The sequence below is a fragment of the Electrophorus electricus genome, chromosome 25, assembly GCF_041902795.1.
Source record: "Electrophorus electricus isolate QZ-2024a chromosome 25, ASM4190279v1, whole genome shotgun sequence".
NCBI classification, from domain to species: Eukaryota; Metazoa; Chordata; class Actinopteri; order Gymnotiformes; family Gymnotidae; genus Electrophorus; species Electrophorus electricus.
In genome coordinates this window covers 7,277,655-7,304,160 of record NC_137521.1, presented here as the reverse complement: position 1 = coordinate 7,304,160, position 26,506 = coordinate 7,277,655, and the positions used below count along the sequence as shown (strand labels likewise).

The following is a 26,506-nucleotide window of genomic DNA, read 5'->3' as shown; positions in this document are numbered from 1 at the left end:
TTCACCGGGCTTGGCTCATGAACAGCTAGCATTTAATATAGCAGTAAATTTTATGCACACACTCTCTCTCTCATTCTCTCTGTTTATCTATCACTGTGTGTCTTCCATTCAATAGAGGCTTATCATTTTGTTTGAAGTATATTCATGGTCATGGTATGTTTTGGCATTTGGTGCTTTTCTCTCTCTCCAGCTTAAATATTTACACACACACTCCCTAGTTCCCAAGCCACTATTTCTACACATATTTGCATAATCTGAGTATGCTAAAAGATATAACTGGAACTAAGGTGCCTATGATGAAAGCACATCACAAACTCCTTCCTCACCTCAGGAGATTCCCACGGCTGAGGGTGTGATCCGGGACATGTCCGTTCATGATATTTAAGCTCAGACGTTTGGACGTCTGGTTCTTCCTTTCCCTTTGGCCAGCCTCCACACGTACCCCTCCCGCCTGGTACTTCTCCTCCAAGCACCTCAGTGGCAGTGTCCTGTTGATGGGCTGGAAGATGATGGCCCCCACCACCTCGGAGACAGGCTCGCGGTTGCCCACGTAGTACCTCACCAGGGCAGGCACACTGTCGAAGCCCTCCCTCTCAAAAAGGTACTGCACTCGTGAGTAGGACTCGTTCATGGCCACCACCTCCTTATTGATCTTGAAGTGCTGGGGACTGTTCTTCCACTGGCAGGTCAGGACATAGTTCCCTGGGCTAGAGAGTGAGTCCCGGATCAGGAAGTCTCCATCTCGCTGGACCAGGTTCTCAGCCACCTGAAGAAAGGTAAAAGGTCATACTGGAGAAGTTTTTTCTTCTCCAGAGTTTCTGGGTGGGTTTTTTTTTTTTTTTTTAAACCATTAATGTATTGATTTATATCCCCACTTACATAAAATTACTAACACACCAGGCTCCATAATTTAGATAATGTCAAATAGCCTGTACACCATTTCAAATACCCCCAGTGAAATTTTTGCTGCCACAAATTACACCTCACCGAATTTGGTACCCACTTCGAACATAAGCATTTGCTAGGTTTGATAAGTGGAAATCGTGAGATTACCAGTAATACTGTCATCAGCACAAGATATTTAAAAAATCCTGTGTTGCTAGTTTTAATTGGTTTTAGGTGTATGCTACTGCCAAACGCGTTATGCTGTTGAAAAAAAGATGAAAAATGTTTGACCGTTGGGCTATTATGAGGCAGTGTTGCACAAGTCATTGTAACACTAAACATTCTTGAGTGTCTCCAGTTCTTTGTGGTTAGAAAATATTTGTTTATTCAATGTTCATTTGGTGGGACCCAGATGTTTGTTCAGGTTTGCTGTCAACAACTTTACAGCACTAGGCATCAGGGCTGGGAGGAAGTGAGTTATTGAGTCTCTTTAAAATTTCTATGCCCTGTGAAATGTGAATGACCTCAGACATCGTCTGTGAGCTGAGCAAAGGCCAGCAAAGGGGGACCAAAGGAAGGAACAGTATCTCAGAACAGAACCATATTTTCCTTATACAAACACTCCAGAAAAAAAAAACAATCCAAAATGGTTCTACCAACAAATTATTGGTCAGAAAATAAATAGAACAATACCAACAAAAAATGCACTCCAGAGACAAGTGCCACCATGTGCTTATACTGCCTGTTGTTGCAGTGAATATAAGATTCAAACTAATACATGTCTGGGTGTTCAGATATTTGCGATTATTTGTTTAATATTATGTAGTTTGTGTTTGGCACATTTTCTTTGCCCAGTAGTGTATATAAATTACAGGATTTAAAGTTTTTAGGGTGTACATATATACCCAACCATATACATTGTACATTGTGTATATAATCATAATATACATATATTGTACATACATTGGTAATATATTTTGTACATACATAGAATATATATATTTATCTGCATATATATATTTTTTTTCTCTATGCACCCCTGTTTCTCTTCCTCAGTTTGGACAGAGCACTCTCCACCATTTCACTGCGAGTTATACTGTATGACTATGTATGTGACGAATAAACCGAACTTGAACTAGTTCCAGCAGCTACATAGTCAGGTTATTATGCTAATGTGATGTAACCTGTCATACATTATAATGGGTTATGTCCATTCTCCACATTTATTCCCACATTTTCCATGATTTGGGGTCTTGTGGGGAGATTATTATGTTTGACATGGATGAATAAACATATTTTGAATTGTGCTAATCTACCTAAAAAAACAGGCTATTTCAGTTTTGTAACTGTAACTTTGTAATACAGGTTGTTACCTGCCTGGTGTTACGTCATATAGAAAATAATCCTTAATTTTCATTCATAAATTTTCCCCTTTATGACACACTCGGGAAGTTCCACCCAACCCTTTAGAAATCATCATCGCAGCCAATTCCAGAAAACGTGATGGAATCAGTGAACGAGCTTCCCCTTTTCTCTCCACCTGAGGAGGTCTGACTTGCTCCTGGTAAAAGCAGCCGAGCGTTGTGGTTAAGTGTGGCCCGCGGTGTAGCCTGCATGCTCCACAGGCCTCTGACTGCTAAATAATGCCAAATCAAACCTGTGTCACACTAAGGGACTCCCCTTCCACACTGGTAACTGACACAGGCTCACCCAGAGCATCATGGATATGCTAGTCCAAGCCCATGGGTATGAGTTGAAACTGGCTCCCTAGTCATACTAGTGATTTAACATAGCCATGTTTTGTGTGTAAACAACATACCTGCAGGCTCTGAAATTTAGAAGCCCCTGGACATTGTACGATACAGTATTATAAATGTATATCAGTAGCTGTGACTACAGTGTTTTAAGGGTCTAAATACAAGGAATAAAAGAAGTACCCCAACAAGACACTAAATCTTTTAGCATCTTTCCTTTAAATGTTGCTCAACCAGTTCTGGGCAAGTTTGGCTACTGTGGACTGAGTAATACATAGATGTTGCAAACTGAGCTCAGTTTGTTTCTAGTTTAACCATAAGAGTAAAAGTCAACGCAAGAACACACCACACTTTGTGCCCCCACATAACACTGTTCTTCCTGTTTAACCAGGTAGCAGCACTGGTTCTGAGGGTGAAATTAGGAGCAGCAGAAAAGTATAACCAAGGAGTTTTTTAATAGCTAAAGAAAAACCCTTACTTTTATAGCAGAGCAGTGGTAGCTCAGTGGTTAAGGTGCTTGACCAGTAATCAGAAGGCTGCCAGTTCAAGCTCTACCACAACCAGGTTGCCACTGTTGGACCCTCAGCAAGGCCCTTAACCCTCAATTGCTTAAGTTGTGTTCAGTCAGAATTGTAAGTTACACTGGATAAAAGTGCTAGATAAATGTCGTAAATGTAAATAACTCATGTTAAAACAAGGTTTGGGGATTGCTGGCCAAGTCTTGTCTCAAGGATGGGCTGTAGCAAACACAGCCACATGCTTTTATTTAATTATCATTTTTCACAAAGAGACTGAATGTTCCTCTGCCAGAGAGGAGGCATGACACTCGAGCAATTCAGTATCATACCACAAAAGCAGACAAATAGCCGTCCAAAACCATGACAAAACATGAGTGGTGAGATTCCTCTTTCTTAAAGACAAATAGCTACAGTTCAGAGCTACTATGTAATGTTCTCCTACAATGTCATCACACAACACACAAAACCATACAGTAGTTATCCATGGCAATAAGCAAGTAAAGACTTTTCATTCATATCACAGATACGGTTTCCAGGCCCAGTGCCCTGTATCCCATGTGGCATGCCTCATGCAGGTGTACCTGTCTGGGGATGGCTCCGTAGTACCAGGCGTGACTGCGTGGTTCGTCGCTGCACTGTTTCAGCTCCTCCTCCAGCTCTCTGCGCAGTTTCTCCGGAGGTCCATCCATGATGTACTTGTCCCGGGAGAACTGCACATAAATGGGAACAACGGAGCCTTTCAGCGCCCTCAGTGCCATGCTGGCGTTGTACACACCGCATGCGTGTTTGGGCCAGGAAACATGCTTCACACTTCTCTCCCTCTTGCCTTTCCTTCCTCCGGCTCTCTGTCTCACTCTTTCTCTAGATGGAATTGACTGACAGAAGCACCTGGTCTGCTCTGAGGGAGGGCTGGTCAATCCATGACTCTAAAGTCCCTCCCTGTTTTCTCTGTTCAATCCTTCCACAGGTTCTGTAGCATGCCCTACCCTTACCTGCAGGCGTGCACACACACAAACCTGCTTATTCCTGCTCTGCAGTGTGACTCATTTTTGGGGAACAGGGGACTGAATCACAAGAGAGTTTTGTAATAACCCAGAAACTGGAAGGGAATTATATTATCAATAGACTGTTTACAGGAAATCAGTGTGTGGGCCATTACTGTGGTCTCTGAAACATGGCCCCTACTAGAATCAGCAGGATTCACCAATATGGGTAAAACTGTATAAACATATTTTCATAGTGAAGTATGTTTTCATTATATTAATTGGGTTGCTTTCATACACTGATGAATTATAGAACCAAATAAGATAAGTGATCTGAAATGATAGAAGTTATGAAACAATGCCATTTAGTGGTTTGTCCCATCGTGTCAGCCCCCACATATAAAACATCAACCACAGAAAAACCCCAAACCTGCAGTTACAACAATCATAAACCTCCTTGCCAAGGATTTACGCCTAAACTTTAAGATTCATTCTACTAAATTAAACAAACTTTGTAATATCTTGTTTATTTTTCATCTCCTCATGAGTCCATTTTGGGAGAGAATATGTGCCTTTGGACAGAGACCATAATCATGCATTTCTATAACTATCTTTCTGCTGGGAACCAAAATCCCCCATTTAAGATGAGAAGATTAAAACACTTTCGTGTGTCTACGTCCTGTTGGTTAAGCTTTGGGAATGCTTGCTATGTGCGGTGCCTAACCTCAGAGACCTGAAGTACCAGCTCCACGCTCACCACAGTAGCTGAGCTCTCTGTGGGCCTCGCTTCTTAACCTCAGGCTAAATCTGGCTATGGAGAGAAAGTCCTCACCACTGCACAGTACAGCTTTTCTACTGCAACCCTGCAAGATGAATGACATAAAACTCAGGTAAGCGGGCAGTTAATTGGTGTGTGTGTGTGTGTGTGTTTGCCTTTCCACTACTAAAAACAAACTCAAATCGATAAAGCAATGCAGCAGTGACTGTTTGTCTCGGCAGGCGTGTTTAATAACCCAAGCTGAGCCTCATACACGCACTCACTCGCACTCAGATCCAGCAGCACTTAGCAGGCCAGGATATTTTATTAGTGGTACTCGTTTGAGAGAGAGCGAGTGAGCCCTTTAGCTTAAAATAGCTTTTATGCCTTGAGGAACTGGTGGTCTAGGCATGCTTAAGCCTGGCAATGTGCCTGGCTATTACCACTTATGATGATGTCACTGATTCAACATCCTAATGTGATGTTTCTGTGGTTAATATGATATGCACTGTCATAAAAAAAAATATAAAATAAAGTAAAAATAAATAAATAAAAAACCTGAACTCAAAATACATGCAAAAGAAGAATCAGCTTATAACAAAGAATTGCATTCTGCTAGTGCCGGTGTTGCAATAAAACAAATTGGTGTCAAGATCAGGGATTTCCTGTGCTGTCTTAAGCATACACTAATGCCTTTGAATGCCACCTGATCCATCTATTAAAGTTGATGTCGACAAAGAAGAGAACCAGAGGAGGGCCACTGTAAGACCACTGCAGTGAGGTGTCAGGCTAGCTGTCACTCTCCCACCCCACGTCTGTCTCTCCACACACACCCAACCCAAAGAGGCTGTCAGCTGTGTTGGTGGCATTTGAAGTTAAGGCTGTGAGCTACAGCTCCACCTTGTGCGCGCCACCACAACCCACTGCACGCCAGGCACGCGGAAAGGCTTAGAACTGTAATCCAAAGACAGATATCCAAAGATAGCTGTGCGTTTGGCTGAAAATAATATATGTAGGAATAATGGTCCTACGTTTCAAGCCATGGCATGCCTCTGATGGAGAGTCATTTAATCTGTTCCGTGTAGCATGGTTAGTTGTGTTGTGTTAGAGAAGTGCAAGAAAATATATAAGAACATTAGTTCATAGATGTCCGGTCATATTGTTTTGTAAGGTTTAGCATAATGACTTGAATAAGTTTTATTTCACTCTATAACAGTTTTGCTTTTCATTTGTGATCTTTGAGCCAAATGTCCACACACACACACACACACACACAGACACATGGGCAATAATGATCACCTGATTGTTTTTAGTGGCTAGCAGCTAATCCATCTTAATAATCATTCCTCATATCACCCTCGGTGATCAGTTATTGGTTGATCATACTGGTGTGTGCCTCCGGGGCCATTTTTGAGGGCTTTCCTCAACTGTTTTAATTACCCTGCAGAGCGTATTAGAGTGTGTAGATCAGCAGCCAAGCCCGCTGCTTTCTGTTTTGTTCCGCCACAATTGTATGAATGGACATGCGTCCAGCCTCTGAGCGATAAGCTATGCTGTTCCCACGGTTACTGGAAACTGAGAGGGAGTCCCAGGATGGCAAAGAAAGATTTGGGCAGTACTTGGTCGCCTGCACTGGACTTGGGTATAGAGACAGAAGGAGATAGAGGTCATGATATTGTTAGATGACAGCATTTTGCAGTATGCATGTAAATGCCTGTCCCCTGGGTGGACCTCTTAGTCAGGCATTGAGAATGCTGACTGGATTTGGACTGTGAGGTCGGACAACAACTTCAAACTTTGAGTGTCACTAAAACATAATTAAACATTACATTCAATAATTCTAAAGCCATACAAAGTAACTTTGACATTTAAAAATAACTACTTTCCATGCTTGGAGCCTATTTCTTTCTTTTTTAGCCATAAATCACGTATATATACAGGCAGTCAACCCCAGTCCACAGTGCTGACTGAAATAAACCCTGATGCTGCTGGTATTGTGCAGAGACACGGGCGGTGCTCTCTCGCCATGTGGTCAACTGCGGGCAGAGACAACACCCCACAAGCCACAAATTACAGTGACCAGACGACACATACTTTTACACTGGCTGGAGAAACCATCGCATAGTGGTCGTTTGCATGGTCTCTTTTTAATCACCACGACCACAATGTAATGACCAAAAGTCTTAAGAAAAAAAACAAAACAGCAAAGGAGAATCTACATTTTCAAAAGCTATTAGAATATACATTTTTTTATGGTGTATATGTATCACACAAGGACAAGTTCTTACTTTGAAGTACCCCCCTCTTGTATTACATTTTTACATCCCATTGAAGGATTTCCATGCTAGGGGAGGCAGCTTCTCCTGGGCATCTCAAACACGTTCATTCTGTAGTATGCCAACTCTGAACCTCCAAGAGTGAGTGCCCGTGACCGTAAACATTTAAAAATAGCTAAAGCACGATTACTGAAGAGCGTCTCCATATCACTGCCTCTGCTGCTAACACTTCCATCAGGAAGACACATCGGCAGCGCACTTACTCCTCAGCTCAATCGACTAAACGTCTCCGGTTTTAATAACACTGACATTTATATCAGCTGTGATCTCTGAATCGTAATATTTGCATAAGTGATCATGATGAATCTTTTAAAATGCCAGCGTCAACTCTGACTACCTGTGAGTCATAAAGCTATTACCCGTTGTGTTCTGTTCATGTTTGTCCCCAAGAGTTGAGTGCTAACAGTTGTAGAAAGGATGAAGTGACCTTATAGCCTTTTTTTTTTTTTTTTTTTTTTTGTCATGTTCATTTAGTTTTGGTGCAGATTAATGTCTAATTCAGTGAAAGGCATGATTCGATTCTTGTTCTGATCTACTACATATCCACAGCATCATACAGGTGAAGATAAAGTACAATATATTACTACCTCACCAAGATCCTGAACATCACATTCAGACCCAAGTTTCAATATTCAGGTTCATATTAAACATATATCTGAATGTTCTACCACAGTCACTGAATGCATTGTGAGCTCCCTTTAGATGATGACTGTAGATGAGCAAGTATTGTCCTTAGCTTGTCTTCTTATTCCTGTCTCACAGTCTATCAGCACGTTACACAAAACAGTTAGAGTGGAACACTTCGTGGAATACTAACAAGATCATATGCTAATCCATGTGAATACAGAGGTCATGTTTGCTTAAGATGAAACTTTGTAATAATCCATCTTAATTACTTATTTTGCCTCAAAACTTCCTGTGGAACATAAGGGATAAGGATCAGACGAGACACTGGGACACCCCAGAGGTTTTGTGGGCAATTAGTGGCATTTCATGGGTAGTAGTATTGGCTGTGGTGTAGGGTCTCACCCTTCCTGAGCCAGAGTAAATTGAGAGCACTGTGTGAGAAGTCCATCTGAGCCTCCTGCCCTCGGGGCTCAAAACAGGTCAGCCACTTCCCTCCATATCACTCCCATCTCCCTGTCCCAGGGAGGGTCCTACTGGTTACCATCATGTCCACATGTACCCTGTATAGGCCCTGGCAGCACAAAGCTCATGGGAACACAAGGAATCAGGGAATGGGTTATGGCCTGTGTTTATGGAGGATTTATGGCCCTTTTAAAGTGATTGTGTTTTGTCCCCCCTAAGGTACTGTATGTAATCTTTGATACGTCCACCTGCCCCCAAAACACATCCTCTTAATCCAGGCCTCTTCTTAGGGCATTGCCAGGACATGTTTGGTAGGACATATTTTGGCATATTAGTTGGATGCAGTATAATTATGTGAAACTTCTGGTAAAGTCTGCTTTACACTCGACTCAAACCTATCCCTTCATGCAGATGTCTTCTACTATATGCCCGCCATAAGACAAGTTCTGTGTGGTGAATGAATGAATGAATGAATGAATGAATGAATAAATGAATGACTTAATTCATTAATTAGTGTTTTTTCTGTCTATCCATCTATCTATTTTTCCCCCTCGCCATCCAAACCAGACTCCCCGTTTGGTCCTAATCAGTCCGAGCCTTCTCTGGGCCAGTAAGGAGGGCAGGTGGGGTGTGGATTGGGGCCTGGGCAGATGGGTTGGATCACTGTGGACCACTTTTCAGAATTTCCTCCAGCACACTACAGTTCTGTTATAGATGGAGAGTACGAGAGAAGCCCCAGGACTATGAGTCTGCCAGAAAAGCATGGAAAAAAGCCTTGGAACTCAAATGAATAACAGTGACATGAGGAAGACAAGCTAATGCAACTGTACTGTGGTGAAACAAACTACTAAAAAAATTCCAGTTTTGCACCCAGGTCTTCCATTTAGAAAAGTGGTCTGGATGAATGGCTGAAAGCTTGGGTACACTAGCAGTCGCCACACAGACGGGTGAGTAAAACAGCCGGTGTGGAACAGGTCCTCTAACGCAGAGTCATATGGAGGACTGCTCCGTGTGTTCTTAGGGGGTTGATGTGTGTTCTTAGCCACAGTTCCTCCTGGTGACTGATAGGAGTTTGCCAGGCTGGGTCAGCAGCTCTTCTGTGGCCTGTCAGTCACAGGGCTTCCCACGGTCCCCTGGCTCTGCTGAGATCTCACTTCTGTCACACTCCTGTACCTTCTGCCATCTTGCACCCTCATGCTGTGCGAAAGCTACTGAACTGTGTTGGGTGTGCATGTGGATGGGGTCAGGTGGGCGGACACAGATGGAGGACAATACAAATGCAAATGAGGAGTCCACTTAGTGGAGTAAGGCACAAAGACAGACAATTGCAGAAGGTTTGGCGGGTGGGGAGGTGGGGGTTCGGGCCAAAGTGAAGAACATCTATCGGGGGGTCAATACAGAAGTTTGGTAAGTAAGCCTGGTTATTTAAGGCAGAGCTGCCGGGCCAGGCTTGCAGGCGTGCACCAGCTCTCCTGGCTGTGCCGCACACGCCTGCCCTTCGTCATGGCTGTGCTCACGCCCACCCAGACAAAGCCTTCCATGTCACATTTGCCCAGAGGAAATGAACTCGTCCCGCTACAGAATTGGCCCTTCATGGTCTAGCCCTCTCCCCACTATGTGAATGGTTGCTCGATCCAGTCTGAATAAAGGGTTCATGCAGTCAACGTGAACACTGCCCACTCTGTCTCCCTCACTCCCACTGACCACACACCAGCCCAACACCACACCATATACTGGAAGTCTCCATGACAACCCAGCTCTATATTTAGGTACCCCCTTCCCCCATCCCAAAAAAAGCCCAAAATTTTGAGTAGATCTTCAGACTCTGCAAGGGTCCACTGACCAGACACTCGCAATAACAAACAACCTGATATTTCTGGACCACACTGTTCGGGAATTCTAGAATATAAATGACTAGGATTCCTCTGAAGAATTACCATAGGCAGCTTTAAAATATTGTTCAAAATTGTTCGGAAATTCCATTCCTGGAATTCTCTCATTGTCACATTCTCGCCAGTGTACTGATCTCTGCTATTTCCAAAAACTCTTAACAGAGTTCCAGATCTGTAGTTTAGATGCTGGATGAGAGCAGGTGATGCAGTGAACACTTTGCCAGGGGAAAATATAAATAATTCAATATGCATGTTCTCCAGCTTTCCAGCTATATGCAGCAGATTCTGTAAGTTCCAGATCCCTCTGAATTACAGCATTTCAGGTTTTGTCCTTACATTCAAGCTATTAATAAACAGTTTATTTTAATATGTCATGACATATAGGGTTCATCTTGTGTTACAAGCTAGCATCATATTTATATAAATGCATAAGTCACAAATATAGAGCCAGCTATTTCAGGTCTTGCGTCCAATACACAGAACAAGTCCTAAATAGTTTTCTCTGAGCAGAGATGACAGGACCCTTGTTCACATCCAGGATCTGCTCAAAAGACACAGTTCTATACTTTGAAGAAAGAATTGACATAGTTTAAAGGCTACTGACGTAATTCTGAAAAATGTGCAGAACACAGACACACACACACACACACACACACACACAGTCCAGTGCATCACAAGGAGGGGTAGATGTCTGGCAGACACCACATACTATAAATGAAAGCAGCAATACATCTTCAGAGCCAGAATAAAGACTGGCACAGTAACCTGCTTTTTTGCTGCACCTATTTATCCTCTCCATGCTCTAGTCACCACACTCCTCTAGAAGCTCCCCAAAACTGGCCAAGTGCATGTGAGCCTCATACCATCAGCCTTAACACGCATGCCATGTGTATGGGAAAATGAACTGAATTAGAAATAGAATATACCAATACGATAGTAGATGCTGCATGCAATAATACTATATATATATATATATATATATATATATATATATATATATATATACACACACACATACACACACACACTTCTGACACTTTCTGACAGACTCTTTTTGCAATATATGTAATGTGTCTCATACTGACCCAATCTGGAGCAAGGCTGTCGCTCACCTTGGCCCCGATGACCGAGCTCCTCTGGTAGAAGCAGCACAGGGCTGCAGTGATGGTCCTCAGAACACTGCATCGCTCAGACATTTCTCTAACTCTCAACAGTTCCTCAGTCTTTGCAATTAAGTAGTGCACACCTACTGATGGCAAAAACTTACACACTCACTGCAATCCCTGGCACACTCATCTTTGGGAGCATGTGCACTGCCCTGCGTGCGTGTGTGGCAGCAACTCAGACTAAGGCTGAGTGAGTGGGTGTGTGTGTGTGTGTGTGTGTGTGTGTGAGAGGCCAGCTTTGCATATGCTGCCCCGTGCTGTTGCTCTCAAAACCCGGTCTGTCCATGTATGGAGATCACTTTTCCCATGTGATCCTAGCATCCAGCCAATCAAATCAAAGCCATCTGTAGTTACAGCACCGTCAACCTCGTAACCACACCCCCAAACTCTCAGGAAGGAGGAGACATGGAATGAAAGAGGGACAGAGGCAAGGAGGATGTGAAAGAAAGAAGATGAGGTATTCTCATTTTTATAGCGAGTGAAATGTACGTGGCTCTTTGTCCCTACAATTAAGAAAAATATCAGAAATTAGATATTGTGAGTACGTGTGACTCCCCACTGGAAGAGTTTATGTGTAGTTACATACACATGTAGATGGAAATGAACAACAAAAATAAAGAATAAAGAATATGTGGGCACATTTTGAGTGTGGGTGGGGGTTGGGTGTGAGTGAGAAACATGGAACTAAGTCTGAAAGAAAGGGCTAGTAACAGTGACTGGGTACAGGTGAGAGGGAGAGTATGAGGCTGCTTCTATAACTCAACTAAGAAAAAGTACCTTGTTGTGAGGCTTGGAAGTCTGGCCCTCAATTTAATGATCCATTAATGACCAATGTCCTCCATTATGTTTATAATATGTTCTGATTCACCAAAATAGAAATAACTAGGTCTTTCTTTGCCATTGACATTTTTTAATATACATTTTAATGTATAATTGTTTTCCACAGCTACTTTACATAATATCTGCTGATACAATGCTTTTTTGTTTTTTGTTGCATATTTCTAGTTCATCTTACACCATGTCAACAGGGCTGCAGCAGGGGCTCATGGCTCCCTGGACCACAGCGAGGGGAGGTGTGTAGCTCAACGGCTCCCTGGACCACAGCGAAGGGAGGTGTGTATCTCTACAGCACGGTCATATATGAAAGGTTTGTGTGTTGACTGGTACATGATAATGGCACTGGAAAGAACATTAAAATGGAATAACACCTGCAATTTTAAGATATTTAATTATTTTATATTTAATTTGTTAAAGTATTAAGATGTTACATTTTTAAATCTTGCCCAATCACTGTGTTGATTTTAAAAAAGATTTTCTTATTTGAAAATTAGAGACAGTGAAATTTAGATCTTAAAACTGTTAGAAGTTCACGAGTCATACAAATGTAAATGTAAAATTTCTTTTGAAATTTAAATTTGTTCCTGATTCAGGCTGGCTGACCCTCGTCTGTGCACAATTTTAGCATAACATGAAATGACAGCATTATTGTGTTATGGAACACAAAAAAACTAAGCCATTTAAATGTTAATGCAATCTCTATTTATCTAAATAACTCTTTTCCAGAACAGGATTTGACATCAAACATTTTTTAAATCCTAATATCGCTCCATCTCTGGTGACATTTTAAAGCTAATTCCTAAAGAGCAGTGAAAGCTGCTCCTGTGAAGCATTACAAAGTGGATGAGGCAGAGAGAAGCAGCAGTGTGACTGGGTGTGACAGGCCCGCACCCGTGGGAGCAGGACTGTGTCATGGCATTAGCCCTGTCCTGCCACGGGCTACACTCTGAGCCTCAGCACGATAGCAGGGGAAGGGGGTACGTGTGCAGGGGCATCCCCCCCCGGCTGGTCTGTCTCCCCCAGCTGGCCTGGCCCTTGCAGGGAAACCGAGAGTGAAGGACCACAGGGGGCTTGAGATGACCACATCCCCGTCGCTCGGGCACTAACGCGCAAGCCGTTCACAGCACTTAATGTTATTGCCCGAGTCCGGCTAGCTGGCTAAGTGGAGGGGCTTGTCTTGAAAGGGGGCACACAAGGACTTTCTCTTGATTAGCCAGTTTCGTAAGAGCATTAGAATTCTGTCATTTCCACTGAGGCAAATCTCTCATCAACAGAATTGATAGCAGGAATGAGTGTAAGGAGCATTTGAAAGCCATGGAGATTAAAATACACAACATAATAGTTTTTTGGTTTGCTTGCGTGAAGTAGACTGGGCTCCGGTCTACACAGTGCATTCATTATATTTCAGTGTACTCCTGCACCCACATGTGTACACACACAAACACCAACTAATGATTCCAGGGTGTGCGTTATTAATTACCCCACATAATACGGCACATCCGCTGGGGGAAAGACTTCCAGTGCTGCCAACAAGGGACATTGTCTATGTGTTAAAAAAGTAAGAAAGCCTAATAGTATACCAGAATATCAGTCATGTGGAGAAAGAAAGCCTGTTTAATAATAAGAGAGAAACATTCAGCTAGACTATGTGTACTATCGACTTAATTACAACAGAACCATTTATGGAAGCTAAAAGTTGCATGTCCAACAGCTAAGTTTTGTTCTGGACTCCCCCCTCACCCCCTAGATCACTCTGAAGAGGTAAACAAAGACATTATGGCTGGCTGGCACACCCTTGAAACAATTCTGGAATGTTCTCCCAGAGGGTCAGCTCCTAAACTAGCTAATTACAGTCAATAAAGTACCAGAGTCCTGCAAGCAGATACAGCCCAGTGGGAAACGGAGTCTGCTTGGTGTTTGTATTCGTGAGTGAGTAAAGGACTGGTTTAAAAACAGAGCTGAGAGCAAGAGGTGCAGGCCAGGGTAAATATACATTCATCCTCAAGGACCTATAGCAGGCTACATGGGACAACAGCCTGTTAACTATGATGTTCTCAGATGGCAGTTAAAAGCTGTGTTGAGAGACTGTGCTGAAAGACCTCTAAAGGGAGTATATTTTTGGTAGACCTCGTCGCCTGTAGTGTATGGCTCCATTCCCACTGTGTATTCCCACTGTGCTGTGCTGGGTTGAATGAACAGTGGAAAACTAATCCAAACATTCCACTTGCCAACATGCAACCATGATGCAACCATGAATGTAAGCAATTTTTTTTACATTTCGGGGCAACAACTTGCACCATGAAGGTTTTAGTGTTCTTCGTGGAAAGTGTTCAGAAAGTGGTCTCTTTTCTCCAGGTACTATACGATGGACAAAGGCCACCCTGCATAAGTTACATATTGTTCTGTGATAAACAAGTATTGCCACTAGAGGGCATAGTGTCACTGTGTCTACATGACCATTACACCTTAGTGCCAGTACAGCGGATTGTGTATTCCAGCAGAAAAAAATCTTAGACTTCTAACGTAGTTTCTCTCCAGATTTTGCAGACATGTGGAGACATTTTTCAGCCTTTCCCTGCTGTGTTAGTGAGTCTTCTGAATGGAGTGGTAATCTTTCTGGTTGTGTGAAAGAGTGAGAGGTGCTGTGAGAGGGGCCTTTGCACACTGGCCCACTAATTGTGAGTGTGTCAAGCCAGGCCGGCAGCATCTGACTTATAGGGCGAGCCTGTGGAGCTGTTGTGCTTCTAATCATCTTAAATGTTCCTCCGCCACCGGAAGTCGGGCATAACCGCTCTGAGATCAGCTCTAACCCTTCTGGACAGTCTTGGGCCAACACGGGGCTGTCCCAAAGGCTGCTGTGAGCGTGTTCAGAATTCAGCCTGGCTGAAGAACTTTCAGAAGGTTCAGAGGGCAGCAGACCTCACGTGGAGAACACAGGCACATTGTTTCTCTAAAGCTCTATCAGGAGTCCTAACAGCTTATTGTGCAGTCAGACACTGTGTATGAGTGTGTGAGAGAGAGCTCTGTTCAAATACTCGTGTGAAAGGTTGTTGGCTCATGAGCACATTAAGGTCAGCCATTGGCTAATCATATTTTGTTTCTGTCACTTAATTTTGCCTTACTTCTGTCTACCTGTCACCCTAATGTTGTTGGGTTTTTTTTTGTGTGTGTGTGTGTGTGTGTGTGTGTTTTTGTCCATAAATCCATGCAACCATAACACAATGAGAAGATAATTGTCTCGGAGTTCTGTTTAAAAAAATACTCACTGGGGCTTCAGAAACACCACAACATCTCCAGTGCTTGCTGGCTAACAGATGTCACAGCAAACACCTGTGTTACCACTGAAAAGCCTTTTACTCATAACCAGACAGCGGCTCTGTGTCCTGACTGGCGCACTAAGGCTATTTGGTCTCTTTTATGAGTAGTGCAATTAAGCCACTGTAATTTATGACACTGACTCTCTCTCCCAAACCTCCTCAGCTCCCTTTCCGGAGGTGGCGGTGGGGTGGTGGTGATTGGGGGAGATGGATGAGGGCGAGGGGCTAATGTGCTCCCCACCCAATCAAATGCTATTTTTAAACATCAAGTCTTCTTTCAAGTAGTTCCCACCCACCTTCCTCTACTCCCAAAGGGCGATGAGGATAATAGCCATCTCACATCATCACGAAAAGCGGTCTCTGGTTCACACGCAACACTGTCCAGCCCTGTGATCAGTACGGTGGGATGGGGCAGCGATGACACACTCTCTCTCACTTTCTCTCAATCACATTATGACCTTGTACATATAGAGGAGAGCTTCTGAGAGCGTTCACATCCTTGTAACCTGTATAAGCCCTCAAGCAGCTCTGGGGTAGAAGTTCTGCTTTTGCACAAATACTCTGTACCTTGACATTAAGCGCTGGCAAGCACAAAACGGGAACTTCTATTGTAATCCAAGCACAGGCCATCTGGCCACAGGAAGTGACATCAGCACATAGGCACTTTGATGTTCCTTCTCTGATTGCTAACGTCCTGTTAGAGAAAGGCAAACATTCATCAGCGACTTCAAAACCGGCCACCAGTTTGGGAGAGATGGAGAAGACATGCAGGTCTTAACCCTAGCTGAAACACTTATGCTGCTCCATTTGAATGTTAAAACATAGCTCAAATTTAAATAGTATAATAAACAGGATAATTTATTCAATCTTGGTTAAAATTTCAAGTTCTCAGACATATTTTAAGTGACTTGAAACATTGCACTACAAACACACATTTATAAACAGCCACAATGCTACATAATACATACTTTCTGGTGTTAAATCCACAAAAATCCCTCCTATACCGAGAGAGAGAGACAGAGATACTGTCGCCTTCTCCTACAGGTTGAGTGTAAGTGCCAGGTGTGTTCACGTCTGCACTGTCTCTGTGGTGTTGGTTAAACAGAACCCAGGAAATCCTACACCATCTAATGAGGGCAAGCTGAGGTTTACCTTCATCATGGAGATGTGAGAAGCAAGCTTGGCCTAGAGGAAGTTCCTGAATCCAGGTATTATCCCACAAACACACACTCATACATGCAACATACAACGCACAACAAACCTAGGGAAAATTAAGAACCAGACTCTGCTTTTAGTTTCTAACTTTAACCTAACTGTGTGATATTCTGTAGATAAACAGATACTTCGGACCTTCACTGTATTTCACTCACATACTTCAGTCATTGAGAAATATGAGTTTTTCCCGTGTATCTCATATTTCGGCGTTTTTGACAAGCTGAGAAGGAGGATGACCTAAAGCCTCCGGATGGATTCTAAAGTCGCCTGCTATCAGGTTCCACTTCAGAATCACATGAACAATAAAGTGGAGGAGATTCAGATTCTGTTCCACTCAGTCATCTTTCTGAATCAATGCTCACTTCTGCAAAGTTGTGAATGGCATGCACTCATTGAGTAACTGTGTGTGTGTGTGTGCACGCGCATTACTGTTTATTTTAGGCTGTATTGTATGTATGAGGTAGATTGAGGTGAATGGTTTACTCTTTGCAAAAACCCGTGAGCCCTTGCATGATCAGTTCTTGGAGTGCGCGTGTGTCTGTGTGTGTGTGTGTGTGTGTGTGTGTGTGTGTGTGTGTGTGTGTGTGTGTGTGTGTGTGTGTGTGTGTGTGTGTGTGTGAGGGGGTTGGCTGCCTGGGAGAACAGAATGTGTGCCGACAGGGTGAACTGAGAGTCTGACAGCCCTCATCGCTGTGCACTGCTGCAGGTGGGCCCCCTAGAAAACCTGATCCAGCCAGTACACCCACAGCCCCGCCCCAAGCCCATTTGGAGAAATAACACTCCTCACCCAACTCTGCACAACAAGGTTACCAGGAATAATGGCAACCCTTCACAACAGCATAATTAGATTAAACACTCTGGTGTCCATATGTGTGCATTGGGTGTGGGTACAATTGTGGTGCAGCTTTCTAAACTCAAAGAGGAACCATAGTTGATGAAGCTGCTGTTTTTAAAAAGGATGTTCTCAGTATTCTCTAAAATTGATGTGATTTCAAATGGAGCTGATCTGATTTTGTTTGTGTAAACTCTGCCTCTAGAGTTTCCTGTGCTTCAGTAGCAGTTCTCTAGGGCTTTGGAGGGGGACTTCTGTGAACCTTATCACAAGTCTGCTTCCCAACCCTGCAGGCAAGAAGTCCCTGCTCAGCACTGTTGTACAAGAGAAAAGCTTTTCTTTATATCCGAATTAGGCCCGGATCAAGCCACGCTGTACCAAAGCCACTCAGAACAGGCAATCCATTGGAATAGCTGTGTAAACCTGTTCACAAGCCAATGGCCATATAAACTGCAATCCATGTAACTACATTTCCAGAACCATTTAAGAAGAAACAGAAGCTCCATATTGCGTGTGTGAGAGCTGCAGGCTCCCCATAGAGAGCTCAGCCCTGCTCTGTCACACTGAGCTCACGCCTTGTAGTGGCAGAGAGCTGGAGGAATGAGCATGACCATAAACACCTGGCTCTGCCCAGCCCAGAGAGTCAGGCCTGCCTTCAACCACTTCACCCTGTGGCATCTAACATCATCAGCCATGTTGCACAAAGATCAGCGCTGGCACACATGCAGACACACCACACATGCAAACAGAGAAAGGTGGGGTCTTACCTTAACATACTCCATGGTGGGATCCATGCTTCCAGCGTCCCTGCGGCAAAGAGACGGAACTCTCTTTAGTGAACACATTCACAGTCACCTCTCCTGTCTGTCTGGCTACCAGTACGACTCTCTCCTGGCCTGTGTGTTCTGGGTCTTTGACCGAGGCAGACTAATTCTCTCCAGCCAGTGCTTCCAACCTCAATGTACTTTACACAGCCATGTGAGGTTAACCCCCCCCCCCCACCCACCCACCCAGACGTTCACACAGCACTGCAGATTATAGATCGTATCAGGAAAACTAGAGGAAATGCCTTATGAAGAATGAGATGAAGCCATGAGGAGAACAGCACGCACATGAAGGGAGCGCACCAACAATGATAAATGTCTTGAAGGCTCGGGTTCAGTTAGTCATCCCTCCCCTGGTATCCCTCTCTCTCTCTCCATTTCTTTCTGTTCCACTCTATTCTCTCTCACTCACTTTTTCGGACTCCATTTGAAATTCTCTCAGATTCCGAAAATTAGGCGTTGAAAACATTTAAATGGGTGGAAAAAAACAAAACAAAACGTAGAGTCCTGATTGGCGCACTAAGGCTACTGATGAAATTTCTCACAAACCCAACCTTCACAACCCTGTATCCATACACCATACAGTACAATATCTGCAAGAAGATAAAGCCATATTTCCATAAATCCGACCCCGTCCGGCGTTTGTGAGATATATTGGATATATGACTCACGCTACCTGCGGCAACGGGCCTCGTTCAGTCCTGTTGGGCGCGACACTTTTTCGCTCACCACGGGACGCGGGACGCACAGAGAGGAGAGGAGCAGTGGGTGTGGTGGAGGAGAGCGCTCATCCCTGAACTCTGCTCAGCCCCGTCTCCATTTAGCTCCGTCTCCTCCGCCCTCGCCCACGCCTGCCGCGGCCTCGCCTGACCCCAGCCAGCCAACTTTCATCTCATCTTTTAAATAAAAAAAAAAAGCCCTGCCTTTCTTTCACTCTTTATGACTCCCTCCCTCTCTCTTTCTTTCTCTCCCACACACACACTCTCTCACTCTCTCTCTCTCTCTCTCTCTCTCTCTCTCTCTCTCTCTCTCTCTCACATCTTTGTCTTGATTTCCAGTAGGGTGTGTGATTGCATGTCTCTCACCCTCGAGGGAAGTAGGCTTGTGTTCAGTGGAGAAGCTCCACAGATGCACGGCCCCTATAAAACTTACTGGACTTACGCAGCTACCTTCAGATAGTCCTGGAGATGGCTGCATTTTTTCCACTGATGCTACAAAACATTCTACGCATTGTCATTTTTATTTCATTTCCAGTGTGATTAAACTCAACTGGCATCTCGCTGGACACTTGTAGCAGCTTTCAGGGAGACTTGATTTAAATAAGAATCCCTAAATGCATTACAGCTGGAATCCCCAAATCCTTCTTCTAGCTGCTTATGCATTACTTTGTCTGTTACTTTGCCACCCTAAGATGATTATGCTTTTACATAACACATCCATAAAGTGCATATATTGTCCATGTTTCTTACGGCAAATGTGTTAGAGGGAGCTAGCCTTCATTTACTGCTTCTGGATGAAAACGTTACTTGCTGAAAGTTTCTAAGCACTTATTGACCCTTGCCTTAAGAACCCAGCAGGAGAAGGAGCTCACTGTGGGCTCGTCCAAGCTAAACCGTGTCCCGGAGAGGGCCTGCAGGTCCCTGAGAGAACACCGATCCATCTCCCTCTGCTCCTTCTGCTCTGCCAAGCCACAGCTGCATTGTGGTCATTGTGTCCCGGACCGAGTGGCCAAGTTCCTCCGGACCGCCCTGGTCCCGAGCAGACCGCAGCAGGGAGGGTCTCACATGTCATGGAGGGGAGGTCAGGCTATTGCTGGATCTCAGTACACGCTAGTCCCCAGCATCCAAGACACTTTGCATGCAATAAGCCTCAAATCAGCCATACACAAAGCTGGAGTTGAGAGCCCTTACACACACACACACACACACACAGAAGACATAGACACTGGGCAGTGTATGTCTGGGTCTTAATCAGAACAATCCCTTTATTATTCTCTGTTTCTTGATACAATCTCAGCAGGTCAAGAAGCAGCTATAACAACTGAATCCACCTGTGTGATTGTCTGTATGTATGCGTCTGTGTGTGTGTGCGTGCGTCTGTGTGTGCACGCTTGAGAAGATGGCGAGAACAAGCAAGAGAGAACTCACAAAGCTGATAATTAAATAGATTTGTTTACACTTCAGATCAATGCGGCTGACGGAAAACCTCCAAATTACCCCCTTTTCAGTACAGAGAGCAACAATAATGATTATGCATAATGTAAAAATCACAGGGGACAGGTTGTAAAAAAGCAAAGCCAATTCATAATGAACTATGAATAAAATGAACATAAAGCTGTTATAGCAACATGAAACACTTCCAGAAGGCTGCCTTGGCTGTGTCAGCATGTTGTCGTGATGTTTGCCTGGACTTATCACAGCTGTTTGTGGAGGATGCTGGCGAGGCGAGAAAAATCGAGCTGTTCCGAGCGAAGGAGCCGTGATGACGCACCTACTGCGCTGATCACACACAGGCTTCTATCAACAGCTAGGGCCGAGCGGATGTTTAATCAGCTGTTATCTGCCCATAGACTGCCTGGCCCAGGTAGATCACGCGCGCGCGTGCACACACGCAGCAGGTCTTAGGAAGAAGCGTGTCTCAGTACTCAGTGCCATGGGTCTCTTCTGCCACTAGCCTCCATCTCTCCCTTAGCCACATGCACATACACACTTTCTTGATCATTGCTGCTTTTCAGATGGTTCGTTTTAGCACTGCACTCTCCCTCTTCCGTTTCACCGTCTTGAAGCATAAATCAGTCTCACTACATGCGTGCTCTCTGGCACTTCTGCCTGTCCGTTACCTCTTTCATCTCTCTTTACCTTGCCTTGGTCTCTCCAGCAGTTATCTCACCTCCATATAAAACTGTAAATCTTTGTCTTTACCTCTACTAACCTCATATATGTGTACATGTGTATTGTGTGCATATGTGTGTGTGCGCGTGTGCATGTGTGTGTGTGTGTAGGAACAGCTGTTTTCCAAATGCAGGTAAATCCAAGCAGCCCACGTGAGCTGCACAACATGTAGGTTAGAATGGCCCCTCTTGGTTTTTGTTTTGTTGGGTTTTTTTCTTAGAGGAGTCTCTGAGCCTGCAGTAAACAATGAGGTCACTCCAGCACAGAGCTGTGTTTTTCAGACCCACCTACACTGGCTCACTGCAGCTGCACGCAGTCACCATGCCGGCCTTGTGCCCGGCGCTGAGAGCTCAGTGCACCCTCTGGGCTAACTCTAGCAGTCACTCACCTGCAGCTCGCCGGTCAGACAGGTGGCACACCCGACCGGGTCACAGCTCCGGGAAGCCAGGCAAACTGCTGTATGCCTCCTTATTAATCCACATTTACTCTCACAGAGGTTCTATGCAAATATCTGGCTTAAATCAAAATACTTTGATTTAATTTTAAAAGGATGTTATTCTGATCTGCTCTTCTGAAAGATCCGTTCTTCTCTAAAACTCCACCAGATTTGTTTCTCTCTCTCCTCTCCCTCCCATGTGCACACAGACACTGTGGTCTGCCTCATCCGCGCTTCCGCATATCCTGCCGAGTGGCAGCACTGTGTTGCTATGGCGATGAGTTCCGGGGGAGATCACTGCGTGCTGAGTGATGGGCTGGGCGTAGCTCTTTTGTCTGCCACAGTCATTTTTTACCTTTTTCTGCTTTCACTGGCAGTGAAATAGTAGACCACTATTAGGTAACCTTCCAAATGTCAGGGGGACAGATGCTCTCGTCCTTGGCCGCCCCAAACACACACCTACGCATTACAACGCCGCACACGCTTTCACATAGTGCGAGCCATTTCTCTGGTGCATGTCTACAAAGAGGGTTGAGTTTGTATAACAAACTACCGGACTTAAAATCTGGGCCACCGTTTAGCATCCAGCCTTGTAATATGAGCAGCTATTAAGTAGGTGATATGTTACCTGCAGTGTGTATTGTTTGTCTGCTGCAGGAGTGTGAGAGCCGATGGCCCATAACACCACACCGGGATGTTATTTATAAGGTAATGATAAACACTTTTTGTGTGTGCATCATACTTCTCTAGAAAACGTTTGTAGTGCCACAACAGAGCTTGTAGGCATCACATTATTAATAACCACCAATAGAAAGGGAGAGTTTTTGTTTTGTTTTTCTGAATAGAGTTCAAAAAAAGAGAATGAAGAACAAGAATTTGGCTCCAGCATCCACACCAATACGATGTTGTTCCTTTAAAGTAGTCTCATCGTGCAGGCACAGATATTCTGGGTTGTGGAGAGTATTGCTCCCTTGGCCAGGGCTTCTCTGGTGAGGCAGAGATACTATCAGAGAAAGATGACCTGATTAAACAGGACAGATCCAAACAGTACTGCTTTGTTGACCCATTGTGATAAAAATCAGTGAGACAGGAGAGACAGACAGGCCTGAGGATGTAAATGGAGACAAGTGGTCAGAGACACAGCTAGATGGCCGAATTAAAATAATAATAATAATAATAAAACGTATATATCATAATATACACAGAAACAGGGGTACAAAGCGTAAGGAAAGACAAGGAGACTGATGAGAGACAGTTGGTAGACAGTGAGATAGTAAGAGAGAACAGGAGGTTAGAATGCCAGGATTGATGACTGGCCAGTACAGGCTAGTGCTGACGTCTAATTTGAGATTATTTCAGGTGGCATGGTTACTGTATCCAGGCAATAAAAGGTGAGCAGGAGCAGTTAGGTTGGCCTCTAAACACCAACGCTTTAGGAAAGCCAACACAACAGGCTGACAGGCAAAGCCTCAAATTGTCTGGAGCAAGTGAAACTCACATAGTAAATCAATATCATCACTGTAATTTCATGTTTTTTTAATTTTTGTTTGTTCTGAATGTCTGCAGTGAGACTGACAGGACAGGAATGCTTTGCTTGTTTTCACCAGGATGTCAGTGGAGAAGGGAAAGGCACAACGTGTGTAATTGCACATGATTGCTCATTCTGACATATGCCACGTTGTGTTGACCATCACGCGCTCCTGTTGATCATCAGTACAGAAAACCCAGCGGCTGGGAGAGATGAATAGTTGCAGTTCCTGCTATCTATTTAAGTGCGACCATTAGACAAACATCCTTATTATAAAACCAGCCGTTCCGTTTTTGGCTGGTACATTGCTTAGTGGTTGAAAGCCAAACGTCAACCGATTCACCCACTGAAAATGTTTACAAGCTTTAAAATGAGGAACATAAAAATGATGACCATGGTTGACCAGTGGGCAGAGCATATGAAGTCATTCTTTTTTTTTTTAAACAAGGAGTGAATGAAGGTGAGCAGGTCCGCAGCTTCCCAGTCAGGCCTTCAGCGGGAGAAGCTGGCCTACATCCAAACTCTCTCTAATAACAGAACCAGGATCTTGGCAGTACTCGAGAACAATATCAAGAAGGGTAACTGACTGACTCTGCATGAAGCAGCTGACTTGTTTGTGTGGGCGTAAACGTGAGGACGCCAATGAGGTGACTGAGTTTGCATGGGGAGACTGGAGAAACGTGGAAAAAGTAAAAACCACCTCATGGTAATATCAGCAAGACTCTGCACCCAGTAGGCAAGCGTGCACCATTCTACCCCTAGTGAGGCATTGCGTAGTGGGTGCGTGCGCTGCTGGCCGGGTGGGCTCGGGTTGTTCACCTGTGAGCCATTGGCTCGTCCCTGGCTGTGTGCAGAGGCTGGTGCTCCTCGATGACGTTGTGTAGGAGCGGGGAGGAAGGCAGGTAGGAGCGGGCGTGGAGCGTTGGCGTGCCGCACGGCCTGGCCGAACCAATGCCTCCTCCCTTCTTCCTACGGGGCAAGGTGCCATGGATGGAGGCAGCGTGGTAGCTGGGGCGGGGCGCCGGAGGCCCTCCTGGGCTCAGCAGGTCCATGGAGGAGGCCAGTGGGCACTGGTGCCCTACGTGCAGGTTCCTGGGCAGGCTGGCGAACCTCCCCTCTGCCATCATCCTCAGCTCTGTGGAGAGTTGAGGGCACAGAGGATTGAAGATGATCGTCACATAATCAAACCAGAAGCACTGATCATTTACTTCCTCTACGCAGCTCTGACAAAGACAGAGCTCACACCTCTCAGTCCAGCACGGTTACTGGGCTTGGGTTATATCTGGGCTTGGGTTATACGTGGCGGGTTAGGGGTCATATGAGCTGGGTCTGGGTAAGTGTGAGTAAGCTGGCATGGAGCTAGATGCCATTTCCACAGGTGTTCTGTGGGAGGCCAGTGTTGAAGGATGAGCCCATGTCCATGTCTGTCCCATGGCGCAATATGAACATACCAGCACTGTGTTTCATACGCCCAAGCAGAAATACCAAACAAAAGTACAAATTATCCTCTGCTATGATTACATATCTATGTCCTGGCTGAGGGAGAGGGGGGCTCTGATAGATATGACTACCAGTAAGAAGGAACCTGCTTTCTGACCACGTGAGCAGCAGATAAGAGTCTCTTGCTGCTCTCTGTAAAAACTGTTTACCCCAGCATTCCACAGGCTGCCTGTGGCCCCACTACCTGGCATAAAAGTGCCTTCATCTGCTTCCCACCAGACATGGGACAGACACAGTGGCTCTGAGGCCTGCACTCTCCGTTTGATACCATCTCTTCACTTGTTCTTGCATGTCAAACCACAAGTGTCTTACACATATCTGGATTTACAAGGACTAACAATGTGGACACATTGTTTTTGTTTGCCTTCCTGTAAAGGATCTAGTTAACCCCTGGTTTATCCACGTGGGCTGAGTGCTCTTGTAATTAAAGTGCACTCTCAGACAATCTATATCAACCTGTCAGCTATAGAATTTAATTTTCTTTTCTTTTCTTTTCTTTCTTTTCCAGGATTCTGTACCCACCCTCACTCTCTCTCTCTCTCTCTCTCTCTCTCTCTCTCTCTCTCTATCTCTCTCTCTTTCTCTCTCTCTCTCATATATATATATATGAGGGTGGGTTCAGAATCAGAATATAATATATATATATATATATATATATCATTTGTTTGTTTTGTTTTCAGCCTCTCCTAAATAGGAATCACAACACCTCAATATTAAGAACAGTGCCCTTGCCAATGCTAATTAATAGCATCATCAGTGTTGGTGCCTATTGATGTGGTTGCCGGTGTGTGATTTCACAGGCCCAGTGTGAGTGCTGATCCCATTAAGCATAATCATCCTACACATGCAAGCATATACATAGCAGTGCCGGCCCTGCTATCTGTGCCCTTTGTCTCTTTGTGGAGTATGTGTGTGTGTGTGTGTGTGTGTGTGTGTGTGTGTGTGTGTGTGTGTGTGTGTGTGAGTGAGTGTGTGTGTGTGTGTGTGTGTGTGTGTGTGTGTGTGTGTGTGTGTGTGTGTGTGTGTGTGTGTGTGTGTGCGTGTGAAACTCGATCTCAAACCACGACACCTTCTCCTCTCAAGTTATGATCTCATTCCAGCCAAAGGGGAAGATTCCACGCGGAGACTACAATAGTCCACCAAAACCCATTCCAGTTGACTGTTATTCCCCTGTATCTAAGCAACAACCCTGACGCTCTGGTGCTCGCTGGCAAATGTTTCTCACCAACACAGGAGGTTGTGGGTGAAGCCTGACGAAGCCATTCCAGGGTGTGTGAGTCTGCATGCTGAACTCACCTCACCTGAGCTCACCGCACTCCACACATCATGTTACAGAGCCCTCCGGATGCACGCCCCCTCCATACCCATCCTGTGTGTAATGGCTCATGGAAGATCTCTGTGACCTTCACCATGTTCAACCTCTTAAAATGTGAGCTTAACATATACTTCACTATCTACTGCAAAACAGCAACTTCATTGAAAATAAGGCATAAGAGTGAGGAATGAGTGGCTGGAGTCTCCAATGGCTCCTCGGAGTGTAACGGGTTAATGGGTGTCTACAGTTCGACCCTGGACCCACTGCAGCCCTGCGTGCTTGAGCTGTGTGTTTACACCATGGTGTGCCACACCTGGAGCACCTGCGCACCATCCACAGCCTTGAAATGCGACACCCCATTCACTCTTACTGCTTTTCATGTGGTGCTGATCGGGTAGCAGGCATTACCAGCCACAGATCCCGCACCACTG

The 26,506-nt window shown here is 44.7% G+C and overlaps 1 protein-coding gene across 8 annotated transcripts in view; it reads right to left on the bottom strand.

The window, feature by feature from the left end:
• Positions 1 to 26,506, bottom strand: part of bcar3 (BCAR3 adaptor protein, NSP family member) — a 52,096-nt gene that overhangs the window by 5,024 nt on the left and 20,566 nt on the right. For 4 of the 8 annotated variants that reach the window (XM_081707968.1, XM_081707971.1, XM_081707969.1 and 1 more), the window contains 4 exons: positions 24,080 to 24,395; positions 18,349 to 18,388; positions 3,739 to 3,867; positions 327 to 766 (listed from right to left, as the gene is read on the bottom strand). In XM_081707968.1, coding sequence (XP_081564094.1) covers positions 327 to 766; positions 3,739 to 3,867; positions 18,349 to 18,388; positions 24,080 to 24,395 — 925 coding nt within the window. Of the gene's footprint in view, positions 1 to 326; positions 767 to 3,738; positions 3,868 to 4,864; positions 4,972 to 11,299; positions 11,319 to 18,348; positions 18,389 to 24,079; positions 24,396 to 26,506 lie in introns of those variants that run through there. The other 4 variants (XM_081707972.1, XM_081707973.1, XM_035521954.2 and 1 more) reach the window with 4 other exon arrangements.